General features: G+C 34.5%; 1 protein-coding gene across 3 annotated transcripts; it reads right to left on the bottom strand.

The window, feature by feature from the left end:
* Positions 1-383: 383 nt before the first annotated feature.
* LOC135585415 (vacuolar protein sorting-associated protein 53 A-like) lies at positions 384-17,801 on the bottom strand. Of its 3 annotated transcripts, none has more exons than XM_065126894.1 (25): positions 17,666-17,801; positions 17,259-17,365; positions 16,582-16,676; positions 16,325-16,381; positions 15,959-16,109; positions 14,941-15,011; positions 14,316-14,440; positions 11,292-11,452; positions 11,053-11,194; positions 8,847-8,910; positions 7,346-7,540; positions 7,224-7,265; positions 7,023-7,127; positions 6,889-6,948; positions 5,099-5,176; positions 4,671-4,778; positions 4,498-4,563; positions 4,086-4,163; positions 3,870-4,003; positions 3,408-3,501; positions 2,399-2,476; positions 2,206-2,268; positions 1,784-1,852; positions 1,609-1,704; positions 384-887 (listed from the first exon to the last, which is right to left on the bottom strand). In XM_065126894.1, the coding sequence occupies exons 2-25, from the start codon at positions 17,305-17,307 to the stop codon at positions 552-554; spliced, it is 2,517 nt and encodes an 838-aa protein (XP_064982966.1). In that variant the 5' UTR covers positions 17,308-17,365; positions 17,666-17,801; the 3' UTR covers positions 384-551. The 3 variants fall into 3 exon arrangements, with proteins under 3 accessions (XP_064982966.1, XP_064982967.1, XP_064982968.1); XM_065126895.1 differs by having other exon boundaries at positions 17,613-17,787; XM_065126896.1 differs by lacking the exon at positions 17,666-17,801 and adding an exon at positions 17,449-17,559.

The following is a 17,801-nucleotide window of genomic DNA, read 5'->3' as shown; positions in this document are numbered from 1 at the left end:
CTTGCTAAAATATGTAGGAGTACATATAAAAAGAAAAGTTGAAAACTGCATGCGCTCTGTGGACCAGAATGCATGCCATGTTATTTGAGCTAAGGCAACTGCCCTTAATAGTACAAATGCAAATGTATCTTAAACCATTAAATAAAAACTTTAGAGATAAATCATGAGAGCATTCAGTCTTCTACTATGGTTAGCCACTGACACCATAGACCGCACTTCATCTGGCAAGAGAGTATCAACTTCAAAATAATATGGATCTTTATTTTTAACAGAAGGCAAAAACTCCAACTCTTGTTTATGGCTGAGATACTCATTTATGGTAGTCATGAATGCATTCCAATCTAATACTCATTGCAATAGTTCAGAAAATATGTCAGAACATGTAAGGAGAAGGGCAACAATGCTTCTGGCAGCTTATGGCACAAAGTAACATAAACAAAGTTTCCATAGAACCCTAACTTGGACCTTCTGCGTCTGTTAAGAATAAACACCATATAGGCATATACTCAAAAAGGTAGACAGGGGGAAAAGAAATTAAGAAAATGAAAGCACTAAGGATTGAAGAGTTTCCGGAAGGGTCCATCTTTCCTGTCCTTGGCAGCTTCTGTTAAGGCAAGGAACCTCTTGAAACCAGTTGTAGCAGCTCCCCTTCCAAGAGCTGCAGCCCGAGTGAGCACATCTTCTCGGGATGCAATAGCAACAGAGGCAGAAGTATTGGATGAGAGAGTAGACGTGGAAGTTGTAGATGTGGCTGTTAAAGGTGGGGCAGCTGGTGCAGGTGGAGCAGATGGGATGGCTACTGATGGAGCCACAGATGGGTGTCTGATTGATGAGTTTTGCTTGTTGAAATCATCAAGTATAGCTTGTTGGTCTGCTTTCTTTAAGCCCTGCAACAAAACTAAAACAATCAGATGCATAGCAGAAGCAAGTTACATTAGATTTCCATTGTTTCTTAAGACTTTGGAAGGTTGCCATCAAAGAAAAGAATATCAATTTGGCATTTCCTAAAATCCTATACAAGAAGATTGTCGAATGTTAAGATGTGGCATCCATCATCAGTTAAAAATTATGTTTACTGTAGTCATTTTAAAGTGACGTAACAGATAACAGAACACAGCCTCCTATATCAGCAGCAGCAGCAGCAGAAGAAGAATAAGAAGAAGAGAGATAGATAGATAGATAGAGAGAGAGAGAGAGAGAGAGAGAGAGAGAGAGAGAGAAGTTTGTGTTATGACCTGACTAATCATATTTAGAAGTGATTGAGGGAACAAAACAGCTAAATTCTATAAAATCATAAGTTAACAGCTAATTGTTTTGCTCAAAGATAATGATTCTAAGGGCCCATTTGTTTCACCAAATGTAAAAAGAATTGGCACCAAAGTGGGGTTCACTTTGAATTTCTGCAAATAGTGTTTAGTTACCAAAAGTTGCTTCAGGGTTCATAGTATAACTTTCAGTGTAATAAAGGGGTTGTCAAGGATATTGTTCTCCGCAAATAACAATTTATTTTAAATTCTTCACCAGAAGGTTTTCATGGACTAATGCAAAGTACACTAAGACCTATTTGAGAAACACACAAGTGAGAAGCATAATATTTAAGCACGGAACCTTGAGGTCAAGTATCCTCTGGAACTCAGCAGGTGTTCCCTCAGGAAGCAGTGCTCTGTACGTATTTGCAACAGAATCAATGGGAGATAATATAACCTGAAAAATACAGATTAATCCTTCAGTTCCATTATATGATCTTCAGGTCAAAATAATGTCAATAGAGCCAATTTCATACCTTCAACAGTGCTTCAGCTTTACTCATTTCACGACTAACAAATTTTGAATAGCTAGTAGCAACTGCTGTCTGTTTAAGGGCAAAGAGAAATAGCCATTGAAAAAGCATGTATGAAATTATTCTGAAACAAAACAATCTTATATAGCCAACTGGTTTACTTTTTTGCTAGAGTAGATGGCTAGAAATGCAAATGTTAATATCTAAATTCCAAGTTTAAGGAACTGGAAATCCAATGCTTATAACTAAAATATCTTGGATTGTTTTACTACAAACTGATGAATTCCACCTTGAATGTGCAGGCATTTTACAAATTGCCAATATACCTTCTATAACTATGGTCTCCTCTCGCATCATGTGACTTGGCCGGAAACACTATCAAGAATCTAAAAATGATAAATAAAGACGTCTATAAAGTCATATACCTGCTTCCCTAAAGAAGGAATCTCCAAAAGGATTGTTTTTACAGCCTGGGTATCCAGCAGCATCTACAGCATAAAGAACCAAGGTACTCAAGTCACAAATTCCCATAGTGAGACAAAAAAATGTGAATCAAGATATACAAATTATGGTTTTCTAGCTGTCTGCTTAAAGGAATCAGCAAGGAATTTCAATTACCTGCTGTGCGCCAGTTTCTGATATATGTTTGCATTTGAAAATATTGAGGTAAAATCGAGGGCCAAGAGATGCTGCAAGCTGTAGAAAGAAACTTAAGTTATCAGAACAAATACAATATAATAAAGAAAAGAAGTAAAGGTTAAAAAACCACAAGAAAAGAAATAAACAAGAATATGTGCTTAGTGGAATTCTAATTCCAAGTCCACATACAAACAAAAATACGCATAACTCTTCTAAGAAAAGTCAAACTGGCCCCATGAGGAATTATCCATGCCAATATTTGGGAAAGCACAAAGATTCAAACATGCAACCACAACCATAAACCAGTTACCTTGTTCTTCCATAAAGTACAAGAATAAATGGAGGCCATAATTTTGCGCACTATTTAGCTTTTAATCAACTAACATCACTAAATCACAAAGGGTTATAACTTATAAGAACTCAGAGGCAACATCCACAATTGGATGTGTTTTTTCAGACACATTATAAAAATGTATTTAAATCTTCCTTCGCATGCTTTGCTAGCTAGTTGACCTAATGCAGACTTCCCCTGAAATAGAAATAAAAATTTGGCAGCTTATTATATGATTCACTATAAGCTACAGACAAAAAGTTAAACAACGTGGACTTGTACCTGATACAAGCATCTCATAAATTATTGTGATTTCTCTTAAAATGCAAAACTTGTGCTGACACATCAAACACTCAACCACGGACAAACAACTCAGTCCCCTTCAACACTTCATTAACTTCAGCACTTGTTATTAACCATTAAGTTTAAATTTTCTCCAAAATTAGCTTCCAAAATAACAAATTTTCTTAATTAAGTGAACCTACAAAACTAGTGTATGTGAACTTGATCCTGTTAGTTGCATACTTTAGCTCTTGTAACAAAGCAATTCTATGAGTATCCTTGTTCATGCTGGCACCACAATCAGTAGTCCCACCAGGAAAAATTACTGTAAAAAGTTCCATTTGATTTGTGCAACCAATGTAATTTGTCACTCACCTTGTCCAAGAAATACTGGAAGTAAGTGGGCGACAACAGGCTACCAAGCATAGGAATGCTACTAGCAAGAATAGAGTTGATGCCATTGACATACCTGCCAAGTATGATCAGAAGTAGTTTTGATGAATAAAACATAAAAATACGGTTCAAATAAAAGATCAGCTTAACTCAATACATAAAATCAGTAATGTTTTTAATAAGAATTGTTCAACGTTAAAACATGAACCACCCAGCCTTCTTTTCTGCTCAATATCACACTGCTACACTCTATAAGCACAAGTAAGGATTTAATGGGCTTGACTCTATCTGATTAAAGGAAGAGTGGGAACTTGTGAATCTTTATCTATCTGATCAGCAAAAAAGTCTTAACTCGATGCCCATTAACAACCTAATGCTTGATGATCGCATTTGCTTGAAGAGTACAAAAGTAAATAATGAATAACTAAGCGTTAAGTGCTTTACTCTGACTGGTCACCAACACTTTCGAGGCTTGCCCAAGGAACTCGTGTCATTGCAATCATTTCAGCATCAAATTTGGTCTCAAGTCCATGGACTAATGTAACTAATGCTTTTGTAATCACTGCAGAGAATTCATCCTTCATGGATATAAAATGCACATGAGTTTATAGACACCAAAAGCTTTGAAGGAACATAGATGAAGCAGGTAAAACTTATTACCTGAACTTCTGACATATCCACCTTGTCTGAAAATGAAGGATCAATGATCTTTGAAACATTTTCAGCTAGTTCACCTGACTGTCACAACAAAGCACAGTAATGTTAACTTGCAATGCTGACACAGAATGGATATTTAAAATATAGAGTGTAGTTCTCAATCACTCATGGCTGGTGTTGTTATGAGATGAATGTACATGCTTGCTGTGATCATGACTAAGAACTGATAAATCAAGGAATTTCTGGAGGAACAAAGGTTATATAGCAGAAACTAAAAATAATGGATATTTTTTCTCTTTTTCACTACATCTGACTTCCTATAAGAGTTCAATAGTTTGACATTCAAATTCCTCCCCAGTATGCCATTAAATATTCTCATAAAATTTGTCTTAAGAGAGCATAAAAGCCAACATACAGTTTTGTGGCAGTACTCTGCTGTATTCACAATGTAGCATATCATTCTCTCATCTCTATCAGATGTCTGCAGTGATTGACAAAACATGTGAGCATTAAATGTAAAAAAGCAAGGTGCAAAGAAAAGAAATTATTATTCCTCCATGTCGGCAATGAGATGAACAAAGGTTTGACCTTAATCTGTCCATCTGTTCCTGTAGCAGCTGCAACAAGCCCTGTACCACCTTTGGGCAATCTAGCGTATAGCTTCGTTGCATATGCTTTCAGAATTCTTTGAAATACCTACTAAATACAAAGTCATAGACAAGTAATATAAGTTACCATATACATACACCTTTATACTGGCATTCCAATGAATTTGCACAAGAAGTTTTAATATAAAGAAGAAATTATACTTGGTGTGTAGGTGGAATACATCATAATTTTGCAGAGCTACCAAATTAAATGAAACTACATTATTGCCTCAACTCTCAACAGTTTTACTTTGCCAACTTTCAAATGGTTCATTTGACACTAAAATGGTCTATCTTGACATGAAGTTATCATTTCCAAGAAATGCAACTGCAAGAATTGCTATGAGGATAAAAAACGAATATAGGTACCTCAAACAAATTAAACAGTGTCTGATTCTTTGTTAAAGCACTGCATCGCTTTAAGCTTCTCCTTATTATCAAGAATACCTGCAGTAATAAATGCTGAAGGTGAAAAAAAATTTTGTTCAACTTCATCTACAATAAAAAAATTTTCTAGACCAAGAAAGTAAGTTCACTTTTCCTTTGTGCTAATCTCATTTTGTCCCATGCTCAACACATTGGGTTGAGAGATGGACGAAGCACGTGGATACTGCATTTATGATCAGCAATTTTGTGCTAAAAAATATTGATAGTTTGATACTTCTTAATTTGCTGCCTGCCTTCCTGTATCATCCTAATGTCCATGACTATCACCAATGTGGAACCACTAAACCAATAGGTTCAGATATGTCTTGATGACATAATAAAAAAGAATACCATCTCCTAGTTTTTACATTTTGTTCAGTGGCATACCCAAAAATGAGCCTGTATAGCTCTATACAATTTCTATGAGATGTAGGACAAATGCAATAGATTTCTTGCCCTATGGAAATCCATAATTATGTCTCAGTTCTGTAAATGTCCTTTTAGTGTGGCTTCATCGTATGGCATGCAAAAGTTAAAATCGTCAGACATGCATGATGTAAAGCTAAACTTTGGGATATATCTCGCACGTGAGATATAAATATCCATCTTAATAAAAGCATTCCTCTTGCACATGTTCCATTTGTCTATGACAAAAAAATATCTAAATTCATCACAAATTTAGACAAGTAATCAAAAAAATACATCTCGCATGTACCATGAAACCTGGCTGTACACATCAAAACACACCATTTTAGTCCTACTTTAAGTGAACTGAGCCCTTACGAGTCACCACTTGATCCCTCTCTCAGCACCTGCTTCATCCCTTGCAAGCTATTACCTTCTACCAACCTTGTCTCTCCCTCTAACAACTTATCAACTACATGCGGCAAATTTTCCATTCGATGACCATCTCACCTTTGTCGTTTGTTGGTTCTCTAGAAACATCATCGAGTATGAGATCCAATTAGGTACAGGCATCTTTGGATCTGCACAAAATCTTCATACCAGGAACCATTGCTAGATGTCTACACTGCTGGGAACCCAATAGAAAGCGGCAGGCAGTGAGAAACATATACATTTCATTTGCAATTTTTCTTTCTCCTTTATTTACTATATATAAAGAACATTGTGTTTTTCTTTTTTTTTTTCCTTTTTTCTCACTTTGTTCTTTTCTTTTTGATGTCAACATGCCTCACATACCAAGCAGCAGCACATATGGTACCAGTATATACCAATTTAAGAGGGTAGCCAAGATGGAAGTCCTTGATGTAAAAATTAGTTTATCAACTAGCACGCTGATAATTTCTCATGTTCTATTTTCCTTTAGGTACAATCACCAACTTCTTCACAACAGAATGAGATGAAAGCAAGTTAAGTAGCTATTTGCTCCCACCATAAGGTCATGAACTCTAACAAAAATATCTACACTACAGAATGAAACATTAAAGCCATTAGAAAATAAGTAAAAGGAATTTTGTAAGTGGTGCTCCAAAAACTGGAAAATAGTCCAACTTTCTGCACATAATTTTCAGAAGTAACCTATAAGGACCGTGTAAACTGTCATAGTCTTCAACTTCTAAAACACTGAAATGTCAAAGCAGTTTCCCATGTTTCTTCCTAATAAATGTCAGAGCATCTTTCTTCAAAATGTCAAGGCAGTTTCCCATGTTACTTCTAAAACATGCTGAGGTTCCAACAAAAAAAAAAAGGAAATTCTACAAACAACATAATACCTGCATGCTACTTGACAAAATATTTGTCTGACTTCCCTCTTCAGTTTCCCATGTTTCTTCCTATTAGAAAACATGTTTTAGAACATGACTGTTAAGTGCCAGAAGAATTCACAGAATAAAACTTGTTTAACAACCTGCACAAGTTTCTCCAAATGTTCCATAAGTGTTTTCTCCTCTAACTCCACATAGACTGCCAAATGTGTTTCAAAGCAAGAGGAAATAATGCCACGAAAGTTGAACTGCAAGAATAGTGAATAAAAATCAGTGCCAAACTCATACAGACAGGATAATGCAAGACATGGACCTGATGTCACCAAGGAAGCTAAGCTACTTACTCCAGCCCCAGGCACCGATAAATCTTTTTGCTTGTCCTTTTCCTAGGAAAGGAAAAGGAAAATTAGGGTGCTAACTGCTAAGTACAAGTGGAAGTTCAAGAAAAAAATGTCTTGGTGCATACTGTTTCAGCTTCACCATGTTGCATAGCAAGCTTTTTTTCATATTTCTTCCGAATATCTGAGACAATTTGCCTGTTGCTTTCCCCCTCGCCAGATTCTTCTACATCATTCCCAAGTTCTTTGTTCCGTGTGCTTGCAGTTCCTCCGCTGAATTTTTCAGCCAACTCTTCCTCAAACTCAAGTGTCCTCTGCAATGCCTGAAATGCAAAGAGTTAGATCATATTAATTTAGATTAACAAAAAAGGAAATGTATTTCAATAAAAGGAAAAACAAGCTGAAACACAGAATTAAATAACCAATGCCATTCTTTGTTTTGACTTGAATTCACTTGCTTCTACTCAAAAGTACAGAATCTTCACACTTATAGGTGATAAGTGATTTACTACTTATGTGGGGCTGGAACTACTAAACAGAACTACAAGCATAATCATTTGTTCTCTCTACCTAAAGATAACATATTAATTTCTAGGTGTTCACCTAGAATTCACCTTTGTTTGGGCATGTGTGCATGAGCATGCCAATTGATTGCTAGCTCCGGCACAAAATAATGCAATTGAGGTTGTCTACCTAGCACGGATGGTCACAAGTAGAAGTCGATTTGAGCATCACCTCAATTTAATTATATACATACCACAAAATAAATCCTCCTAAGTCTTACAACTGTGATGTGAGACCATTTTGATTCATTTTTCTTTTGAATAAATTACATTAGTTAAAGGGGTCTTTTGCAAATGTCACAAGCTGCTGTATGGCAACATCTATGATGCTAGATCGGTTACCAAGGTTGTCCAAAGAGAGAAAAAAAGGAAGTCAAGCAAAACAAAATGGAGACATATCTTATCTTCTTATTGGAGATCACAAAGAAAAAGAAAGGAGATATATCTTAGATTGAAGATTTGAAGGCTTGAATGAAGATTCCAGCCCTACAAGGAAGTTTCATAAGTATTAAAGAATCTACAAAGAACGAAAACTATCAATCAAATATTTTTTAAACAAAGATTCCAGCCCTTCATTTCTTGGAGTTAATCCCCAAGTTTTAGCGAGATCAGTATAAAAAATTTGTCCTATATCACAATGTTTCACAACATGATCAATCAACTAGTTGTTTATCATAGTCTTAGATAATTTGATATTCAACTTTTGAACCTATTATAGTTTTTTGTCAATTTTATTACTACATCTTTACTTTTTAAATTTTATCACATAAGATTTCCTCACCAAAGCACAATCAAAATAGAAATGATTTGTGAAGAGTTTATTACTAAACTGAAGGCAATTATTTATCATTTGTTAGAAGCTTTTATGAACATGGAAGGTTAAAAGTTACATAAGATAATAAGATCTTCTGCCCTGATAACTGATCTTATTATGCTTCAACTAACTCAAAACCAATACAAAGTTTACTAATAGGTGGCTTATAGACCCTAAAACTAATGTTAAACATTATTAAGTCCAAATGAAACAAACAGTACAACAATGATGAAAAATGAGATGAAGAATTACCAATAAAAGTGTTGCAACATCTGGTTTCTCTTTCAGATTGTTAAGAATATCCACAATTTGCATCCTGAAAAATTAGATATGTCAAATTATCTTGTTAAATATGATAAAAAAAGAAATGTAAGAACAATATGCATTATAAAAAGATTGGCTATATATTACTGGAAGAGGCTACTATCAATAAAAAGCCATTCCCTGTCATTCAAAATCTGCATCGTATATTTCAATACTAAGTAGGGCCTCGAACTTACCAAGAAACAATTTACTTAAGAATCAATATCCATTTAAATAGCATGTCCACCAACAAAATAGGAACAAGCCGTTAAATATCTCCCTCATTTTATATAATGTATAATAACATGTCACTCTTTTATTCTTCAAAAAACCTTTTAATTCTTGATATTTTAATATATAAACTAATAAACCAAACGATCACTTAATCTCATAACTCTTCCAAAACTCAATAGAGGTATCATCATGTACTTTTACATTTATTTTCTCCTCTTGATAACCTCCTTTACAACAATTACTCTTTAACTTTTTTTAACAAATCTATTATTCTCGGTTATCTATAAAATGTTCACAAAATAATTTGTAAAGTAATTCCTTCATCTTTCCTTAACATCCATGATATTAATAAGTACCCTTTGGTCTTCTTTATTTATTCATCTAGTGTTACTTAAATCTCTATTCTTCCTTTCCTTGACTTTAGCAATCAAATAAATTTTATTTTCTTAATCCTTAACAACTATTTTATTATAAAACTATCATGAACTTTACATTTAATTATACTACTAGATTTTTCAGCCTTCTTCTTAGTTGTATATATTCTAAAATTTCCCTTGTTCTTACTATTCAGCTAGCCTTTAAAGAATGATATTTTGTAGTAATCGTTTTTTGGGATTCCTCACAGTACAACCAGCTTTCTCTTCAACCAAGATTCCCACCTTTAAACGCTCCAAGAAACTATTTTAACATGCTCTTAAAATTTGTAGCCATACACATAATACTAATATTATTTTCTTACAAGTTTCAAACTCCTTATTTCTTCATCCTACTTTAAACAGGCTTGTGATATTATGATTTAGATTTCACTATGCAATTAGAAAATTATTCATGATTTTTCTCTTCCGTTTCCTAAAGGATACATTTAATATTATCATTTTTGATGATTAGACAAGCTTTCTTCATACATCATATAGCCCTTACATTTGAATCCATCTTTCCTAGGAGAAAGAAATCCATCTTTCCAGCAAGAAAAACATCCGTCTGACTATAACATTTCTACTTTTATAAGTAATCGGATTTTTTCTTAAAATAAGTATTAACAATTATGAGATCATCTTGCATATACCTTACGTCACTTACAAGTATAACCTAGCCCTGTAATGAAATAAGATCAATTAAGATTCAGGTTCATGAGATTCAACAAAGTTTTCAGCTGGTTGTCAGTAGGATGATGCAGTTTTCCTTTATCCAAGATTGGGACGAGCACTGAAAAAGAGAACATAGGAGTTATCTGTCAATACATCCTACATGTAGCACATAACAAAATCCTAGAGACCAGCCAAGTTCCAGGAGTAATATTTCTTCAAGGTACTATTACCTCATTAGTTTGGTTTCTGTGCTAAAACATTGTTTTCATTATGTGATGTGGAGCTCATTCTATTTCCAAATATATCTTTAAGTTAGATAGTTGGCATCCAACTTCCTTTGTCTTTCTTCCTAACTTCTCACTTGAGAAAAGTTTTTATGTGACAGTTTCCCATGAAAATTAATTAGAAGAGGAAGATAGTTAAATATATATATATATATAATTGGAAAATGTAAAATACTACAAAATCAGAGTCTTTTTTTATAATCTATTTAAGCTATTTTTTGCATATTAACCTATAGTAAAATTTAGATTCCAGACCTGGTGATGGGTCAAATAAATGAAAATTATATTTAATAATAAATCAAAATAACTACCATTAACAAAATAACTATCATTAACAAAATAACTATCAAAACAGATACATCAAAATTCAAATAACTATCTGTCAGAAAAAAAAGTTTCAACTTACAAGAATTAAGTGATTAATATCATTCAGAAGAATTTTCATTCTATGTTGGAAACAAGAGATATCAAAGCTCAGATAAAATCATAGGACGCTTTGAAGACAGAGTAAAAGCAAGATAGCTGAAATGCTGGTTAGGTGCCACTAACCTCGTCAGCTTACAGAACTGAATGCAAAGAAGATAGTCAACATGCCATGCAGGAGGGAAAATCTTCCAAATTTCCTCATTTGTCCGCAGTCGACGCTTAATCCATGCATATCTCCTTTCAGTCTTATCCAATTTTGCTAATTCTAGTGTCAGAAATGGAAGTGACAAAAGAACCAATTTCAAGAACAGGAAAATGAAGATTGGGGAAGAAAAACTTAGCATAACCTATAATTAAGCAACCTGCTCCCTCAAAGATCTGACGATATGAAGTGAGCTCCTTATTGCAGAAGTTTCTTACTAGTTCTTCCCTTACAGATGGTTCCAGCGCATCAACAACCAAGCAAGCATCTGTTAGCTGCTGCAGCAAATTAGTTTCTTCTGTCTCTTTTCCAGTCCCTAAGCTGCAATTTTTTGTCGATATTTGATTTAAAGGACCTCTTTATCAATAAAAATGCATGCTAATTGAAACTTTTACTAGATGTTCACAGGAAGCCTAAGGCTAATGGTAAAGAAAATTTTGTACAAACTTATTTTGCAATATATTACAGGAAATGCTCTCAAGGGATTCCAAAGCATACAAAATATATTAGATAAACTACAATAATAAAATGATTCCATATCATTCCTTTATTTTAAAGGTATTTTTCTAGCATAATCAATAAGCTTTGTCATAGTTATTTAAACCTTCCCTGCTTCTCTTCAACAAAAAGTTTTTACTCTTGCATGAAAGCCCATACTTAATTTGTTTGAATCTCACATTTCTTGTAATATTTGTGTTTGCATTCTGCCAAAAATTGTATTAGTTCTGGATTCTTTTTCCTCCACTCTGTTAAACTCATTTAGATACATTTTATTTTGAACTTCACAACACGAACTCATCCGAAAAATATCTTAAAGCAAATGCATATAGATTATTGATTACAACTTAGATCATTATATATAGTTAAGAAAGCTGGAATGAAGTTGCACATTGATCAACTTCCTAATGCAGTCGACACTATGCTTGAAATTTGATGAGCAAAGACCATGGGGAATTTAATCTTGGATAAAGGATATATATGCATATATCCTACAATACTCCTGGAAATATAGTGCCAGGCAAAGGAACCGCAAAAAAAACTTCCTACCAGCTACTGCAGCCCCTTTATGAACCCTTAATACTTCAATATGATGGGTATCAGACTCTGATATTCTTCCCAACTTTTACTTTGCTTATTCAAAACTTCGGAAAAACTAACATGTCCTAAACAGCTTAGCTTACTTCTCCTTTTAAGTGATTGTACCATAAATATAACCCTTGATAAACCCTATCTTAATGGGTACCTCGTGTACTATGCCACTTATTTTTTAATAATGCCACAGAATCCATGAGCCCCAAACTGCAAGACTATATAATAATAATCAAGACTCATATATTGATGTTAACAGGCTTTTATGTAAGAAATTGTATATTCTGAAATAATGAGATGAAGAAAGGTAAGCATAGTCCTAATCACTCTAAGGATTATAGACATAGTGAATGGTAGATCAGATCCCCTATGCATGCCGGTATGTGGCCATGGGTTCCTCTTGTCGGTGAACGTTTCCCTTTCTCATCAGGAGAATCGCAAATATGAAAGTATATTAGAGCTTTAATATATAACCAAAATGTCAACTGCTTATTATATCAATTTTGGTGGAAGATGATCTATTCTCGAAGTATGATACATTTATTGCAGCACCCACCCACTGCTCAATGGTGGAGGCCACTAAGATGATCATGAGGGATATAATGAAATACTCGGGAGCGATAAAAATATGAAATGGATTGACTCGGGGGAGGACTAAAGACTTCAAGATAGATGACCTAGTGCTAGACAAACTCCAACCAATATCCCTTCAGTTCTCATAACACTAGATGCATAAGGGATCATTTCACAAGTATTAAGGCCTCTGTGGTATTAGTGGAAGATAGGCAATCATACAAAGTTCAGCTCCCCACATGGTTTAAACTTCAGAGTGCACAAAGTGTTACACACAAGATGCTTGAAGCCCTACCATACAAATTCACTATCCCTTTAAAATGTGTTTTAACTTTTAACTAAGTCACAACCACCAAAACTTCATATGATAGTAAAGAATTTTGCTGGATTAATAGTGCACGTTGCCAAACAACACAAAGTAGGTGAAATACTTGGTGAAATGCCAAATTTTTCCTATTTTAGAAGCAAATTGGGAGCCAAGGATGCAATAGGCACAAAAAGGAATCATTTCTGCATCTAACTAAGCACACATCTACAAGGTCGTTGTAGTTTACATGAAGGAGAATGGAATGCTCAATGTAGCCATGTAGTGACAAAAGCTTTGTTTGTGCAATAGTTCATCATTTTGTTTTAATTTGTTTTCTTGTATGGGTTACAAGGTAGAGAGACTTATGGTAGCATAGCAACCTCACTTTTTCTTATATATGCATCCATGTAAAATAAAAGTCACAAGCTGAAATATCAACCAAACATCAAATGAGATTGAAACGGGGCCAAAACTCCCTATTTTTGGGTGCCATTGCAATGGAATCTTAGCAAGTGAATACATTGACAAAATGTTAGTATCTCGACCCTACGGAACCCCTAAGTAGCCTAGGGGGATGAAAGGCATCCAATACTAATAGTACCTGAAAGATAGGAAGATGTACTGAATGAGTTCACATATATTATTTTGTTCAATCAACACATGAGATTGATGATCATTCTGTACACCAGTATTGTATCAGTTCAATCGGTTACAGAATTAAGTACCAGACCCGAGATTTGTATACTTGCTAACATCTAGAGATACCCAAATTAAAATATCTCAAAAATATAAAAATAATTTTTAAAAAAATAAAAAAAGAAATCACAACTCCAACAGTCTCAAGCTTAACATTGGTAATAATAAAGTTTTGCTTCTTTTTCAATCATGGATAGGTGGTTCATTTGTTACTTTAGATCCCTTATTCACCAAATCTCCTTAATGTTATATTAACAAAAGCAAGGCACATGCCATGATAATAACCAAACCACATGGGACATCAGGACAAGTACTTGAAGAAATTTACCATCTATCTCATTTTCCTCAAAAAAAAATAAAATCATGAATTTGGAACTTTAATAGGTTCAAAACCTAATCAACTTAAAGATGTGAACCAGGATCTTGTAAGTTCTAATCATCAAGCATTTCCTTAATTCTTATACCCAAGACATATATTAATAACCCAAATAGAGTTTATTAAAATCAATCAGCAACTACCTTGAAAAGTCTGAAAATACATGAGACTTGAGTATTTTCTTGATGTTCTTGAACTTCTCTCTGAGTTCGGATATCTTTGGTATATCCCTGTAAGCTTCAAAGTGACTGCACAATTGGTTTACTGCCTGGAAACATGTTATGCCTTCTGTTAGTCATGAGGTTAATAATCCACATTGCAATTTGACAATTACTAATTTAAAAATCAAGAGCAAAAGAAATATTTAAGTTTTACAAAGCTAGAATAGAAATTGCAGAAGACTTTTCAATGCTAACTTAAAAACCAGCAGATCAACCTCAGTTAATTCTTAATAATATTTAAATTTTAAGACAGTGATGCCATTTTTTGTTTTAAGATTCAGATAGATGTGCCTATGTTTTGTGCTACCACTAAAACTTTTTTCTACTGAGCAGGATGTGGTGTCTACATTCTACAATGTTCAAAAGCATAACTGGCACAGCAATCAAATATAATGACAGCTTATCTAAATCAAAGGTTTTAACCATTAAGAAGATTAGAGAGAATTGTACAGCTCTGAACAAAGATTAAGCAGCAATACCAAGAACCTAATTTATATTTTATAGTTCCAAGAAAAAAATCCATGAACATTAAATTTAGTTATTTTACCTCCAACTGTGCAGCAGCCTCCTTATATTGGCGTTTTGAGGCCATTACTTGAAGCTGCTCAACGGCCGATACTGCAAGTACAATGTTCATAGTTTGCTTATGTTGTACAATTGATCACAAGCCAATAAAAGCAAAGCTTGCATATTAAAAAAATCAAAAGATAACATCATACCCTGTCTGATAAGTATTGGCACAATAAATTCACTAAGAAAATTAGCAAGAACTTATGCCAGTATAAAAAAATCCTTTGAGTTTATACATATGAAGCTTCTATAGTACCAAATAAGGTTCAAAAAACATAAATTTATACTACTTTGGGAAAGGGGTTATCAAAATCAGCTTGCCTAGTTTCTTGAATCAGTTTAAGCCAAAAATAATTTCAAAGTTAAATAGAAAAAAATTATAAATTTTGAAACAGAGAACAACAAATAAAAAGTTTAAAAACCTAAGAAATTCATAAAACAAAATTAGTTTAAAATAAGTATTAAGCAATAGACACTTGTCACTAAGAACAATATGCATGCCTTCCTCTTCCTCTTCTTTCTTTGAGAAACTAAAAAAAGGATAACTATACATAGTGTCAAAAGAGTAAAGAAAAGTAAACAAGCATATATAAAGTTATAAACTACATCATGTTGTCTAAAAACATCAAAGTTGTTGCAAACAAAAACCAAGTTTAAAAGCCCAAGGCATCATTAAACCATAAGCAACAAATCACATTCCAATTGTAATGCGATATAGCTAATCTTATTTGAGGGGCAGAAAAGCAGCTCTCTGAAAAATACTGATACATTTAGAGAAAATGGAAAAACCTTATAATTGTTGGACTTTCAAGAATTGGGCTCCATCAGACAATAAAAGAGTATGTTAAACAAGAACTGGACTTTCACTTTCTATGATATGTAAACTTTTAGATTTGTGGTCAAGAGTCCACATATCATGTAGTAGCTAGCAGAGAATGATAAGACAAAAAAATGATAACAAGAAAAGGGAGGGGGGGTGGAGGGGAGGAACTAACCTAGCATGGTAAGACGATGAAGTGCCGTAATTGTGGTTGTTATATGCTTCTTAGCGCAGTCCAGTTTCTTGATATCACGACAAATTTCTTGAACCATGGTTTCACTTTGTTCAGCCTTTGTTTTTATTTCACGTATCTTGTGCATAAGTTCCTGTTTACCAAGAGAAATGTACTTTAGGAACAAGGCATTTGATAACATCAACCATCTTCAAGCCTCAAATGATTCTCTATTCCAGTGACAAGTCCACTATTATATGGATAACATTATACATCAACTAGTGATAGACAAGAATAATGATATCACCAACTGCCTCATATTATGCTAAGAGATACACAGGAAAAACATATATAGGGACAGACAAGGACCTGAACAGCATGTGTTGCAGCAGCAAGATCTTCCTTGGCTTTTGTGCCAGAGTTACTCTGTATGTGCACAAATATAACCATGAGTCCCATTACCCTCACAAAATATATATATTCATACCAGATCACTCGAATGCTTGTGGTATGAATTCCATTAATGAATAATGAAGGGTGACAGTAAAGTAGGCAGTAATATGAAGAAAACTAGACAATAGTAAATATAAAAAAGAAAATATACGAAGAACAAAAGCAGGCAAGACCTGTTGTCTGACAGCTGCCAGTATGCTGGCATCTACACGGCGAATCTCGCTTTGTATCTTCTGCATAAGTGGCTCCACCCCCAATAATGATGCTTCTAAATGAACAAGATGGTTCACAATGTCAGTTTTGTGTTCCACTTACTATACACTAAATCTGTGTGAGATTTTCTACAATGCCAGTTTTACACAGAAATAAATATTTTAACAGCACTTTGGAACATTTACATGCTGATTCACATTAATAATAAACTAAATTGTATGTTACATACAAAAATTCTTGCTAGAAGTCATAAACAGACCCGCATATGGTTCTCAGTAGTTAATCTATCTATCATACATTTTCACTGGCAGCTTTAGCTTCTAGCTCAGTGCATTGCAGTTTAATGTCCTGATTAGAACAATGTAAGGAGCATTCGCCAAAGGGAAACTTGCTACTACAGCAAAGTAGTGAACTGCAACATTAGTAAGCTTTGATCCAGATTTGAATTTCTTCTTAAATTCCGGCTTTCAAGTTATAGCTCGGTCAAAAAAGAATTTAAGGTTTAACTAGGAAGTAACACATCAACGAGCACCGACAATTGAATGGCTTCATACACGACCGTATGTATATAAATATATATTATCAATTCAAAACAAAAACCCAATGCTCTAGATAAACAACCGTAAATCCACCTAACCTGTAGGGAACATCTGATTGATGTACTCCAAGGCACTGGACTTGTCCATGTCTCATCAACTCTCGATTCGATCACCGCCAAACACGCGGTTAAATCCGAATCACAGTCTGCAAAGACAATTAGAGTCCACGATCAAACACAAAATCAAAGCTCCATCAAACGGAACAAGAAAAACCCAACCAGAACCGACGTCAGAGCTTAAAGCGCGACCAAAGGAGAGCGCCTTTGTGCAAATTCTACAGCATTGCATCAAATTAGTGACGTCCTCCAACACAAGGACGACAGGATCGAATAAGATCCCGAGGTGAAGGCCGACGGGTCTGAGCAACCCCAAACCCTAGGATGTGGACCAACCTCCAGAGATAGGTGGCGGATCTGGATTGACGCGGAGAGGAGAACGAGATTACCAATTCGTTTTGGCGACGGGGATCGGTTTTCTTCTCCTGGAAGAACGCACCAAGATCTCGAAGAGCTTCTCCCGTTTTGCTGTTTTGGCTTCGAGACCAGTAAACGATGGGTTAGAATCCGATCCGCCGACGTCCG

This window comes from Musa acuminata, chromosome BXJ2-9 (assembly GCF_036884655.1).
Source record: "Musa acuminata AAA Group cultivar baxijiao chromosome BXJ2-9, Cavendish_Baxijiao_AAA, whole genome shotgun sequence".
NCBI classification, from domain to species: Eukaryota; Viridiplantae; Streptophyta; class Magnoliopsida; order Zingiberales; family Musaceae; genus Musa; species Musa acuminata.
This window is presented reverse-complemented; position numbering and strand designations above follow the sequence as displayed.

Coding starts and splice junctions, on each gene's coding strand:
- LOC135585415 (XM_065126894.1), bottom strand. CDS start 17,307: ATGGACAAGTCCAGTGCCTTGGAGTACATCAATCAGATGTTCCCTACA. Junction 11,453..14,315: donor GTATTTTCAGACTTTTCAAG/GTAGTTGCTGAT, acceptor AAAAAATTGCAG/CTTAGGGACTGGAAAAGAGA. Junction 1,705..1,783: donor AAGCTGAAGCACTGTTGAAG/GTATGAAATTGG, acceptor TGTATTTTTCAG/GTTATATTATCTCCCATTGA.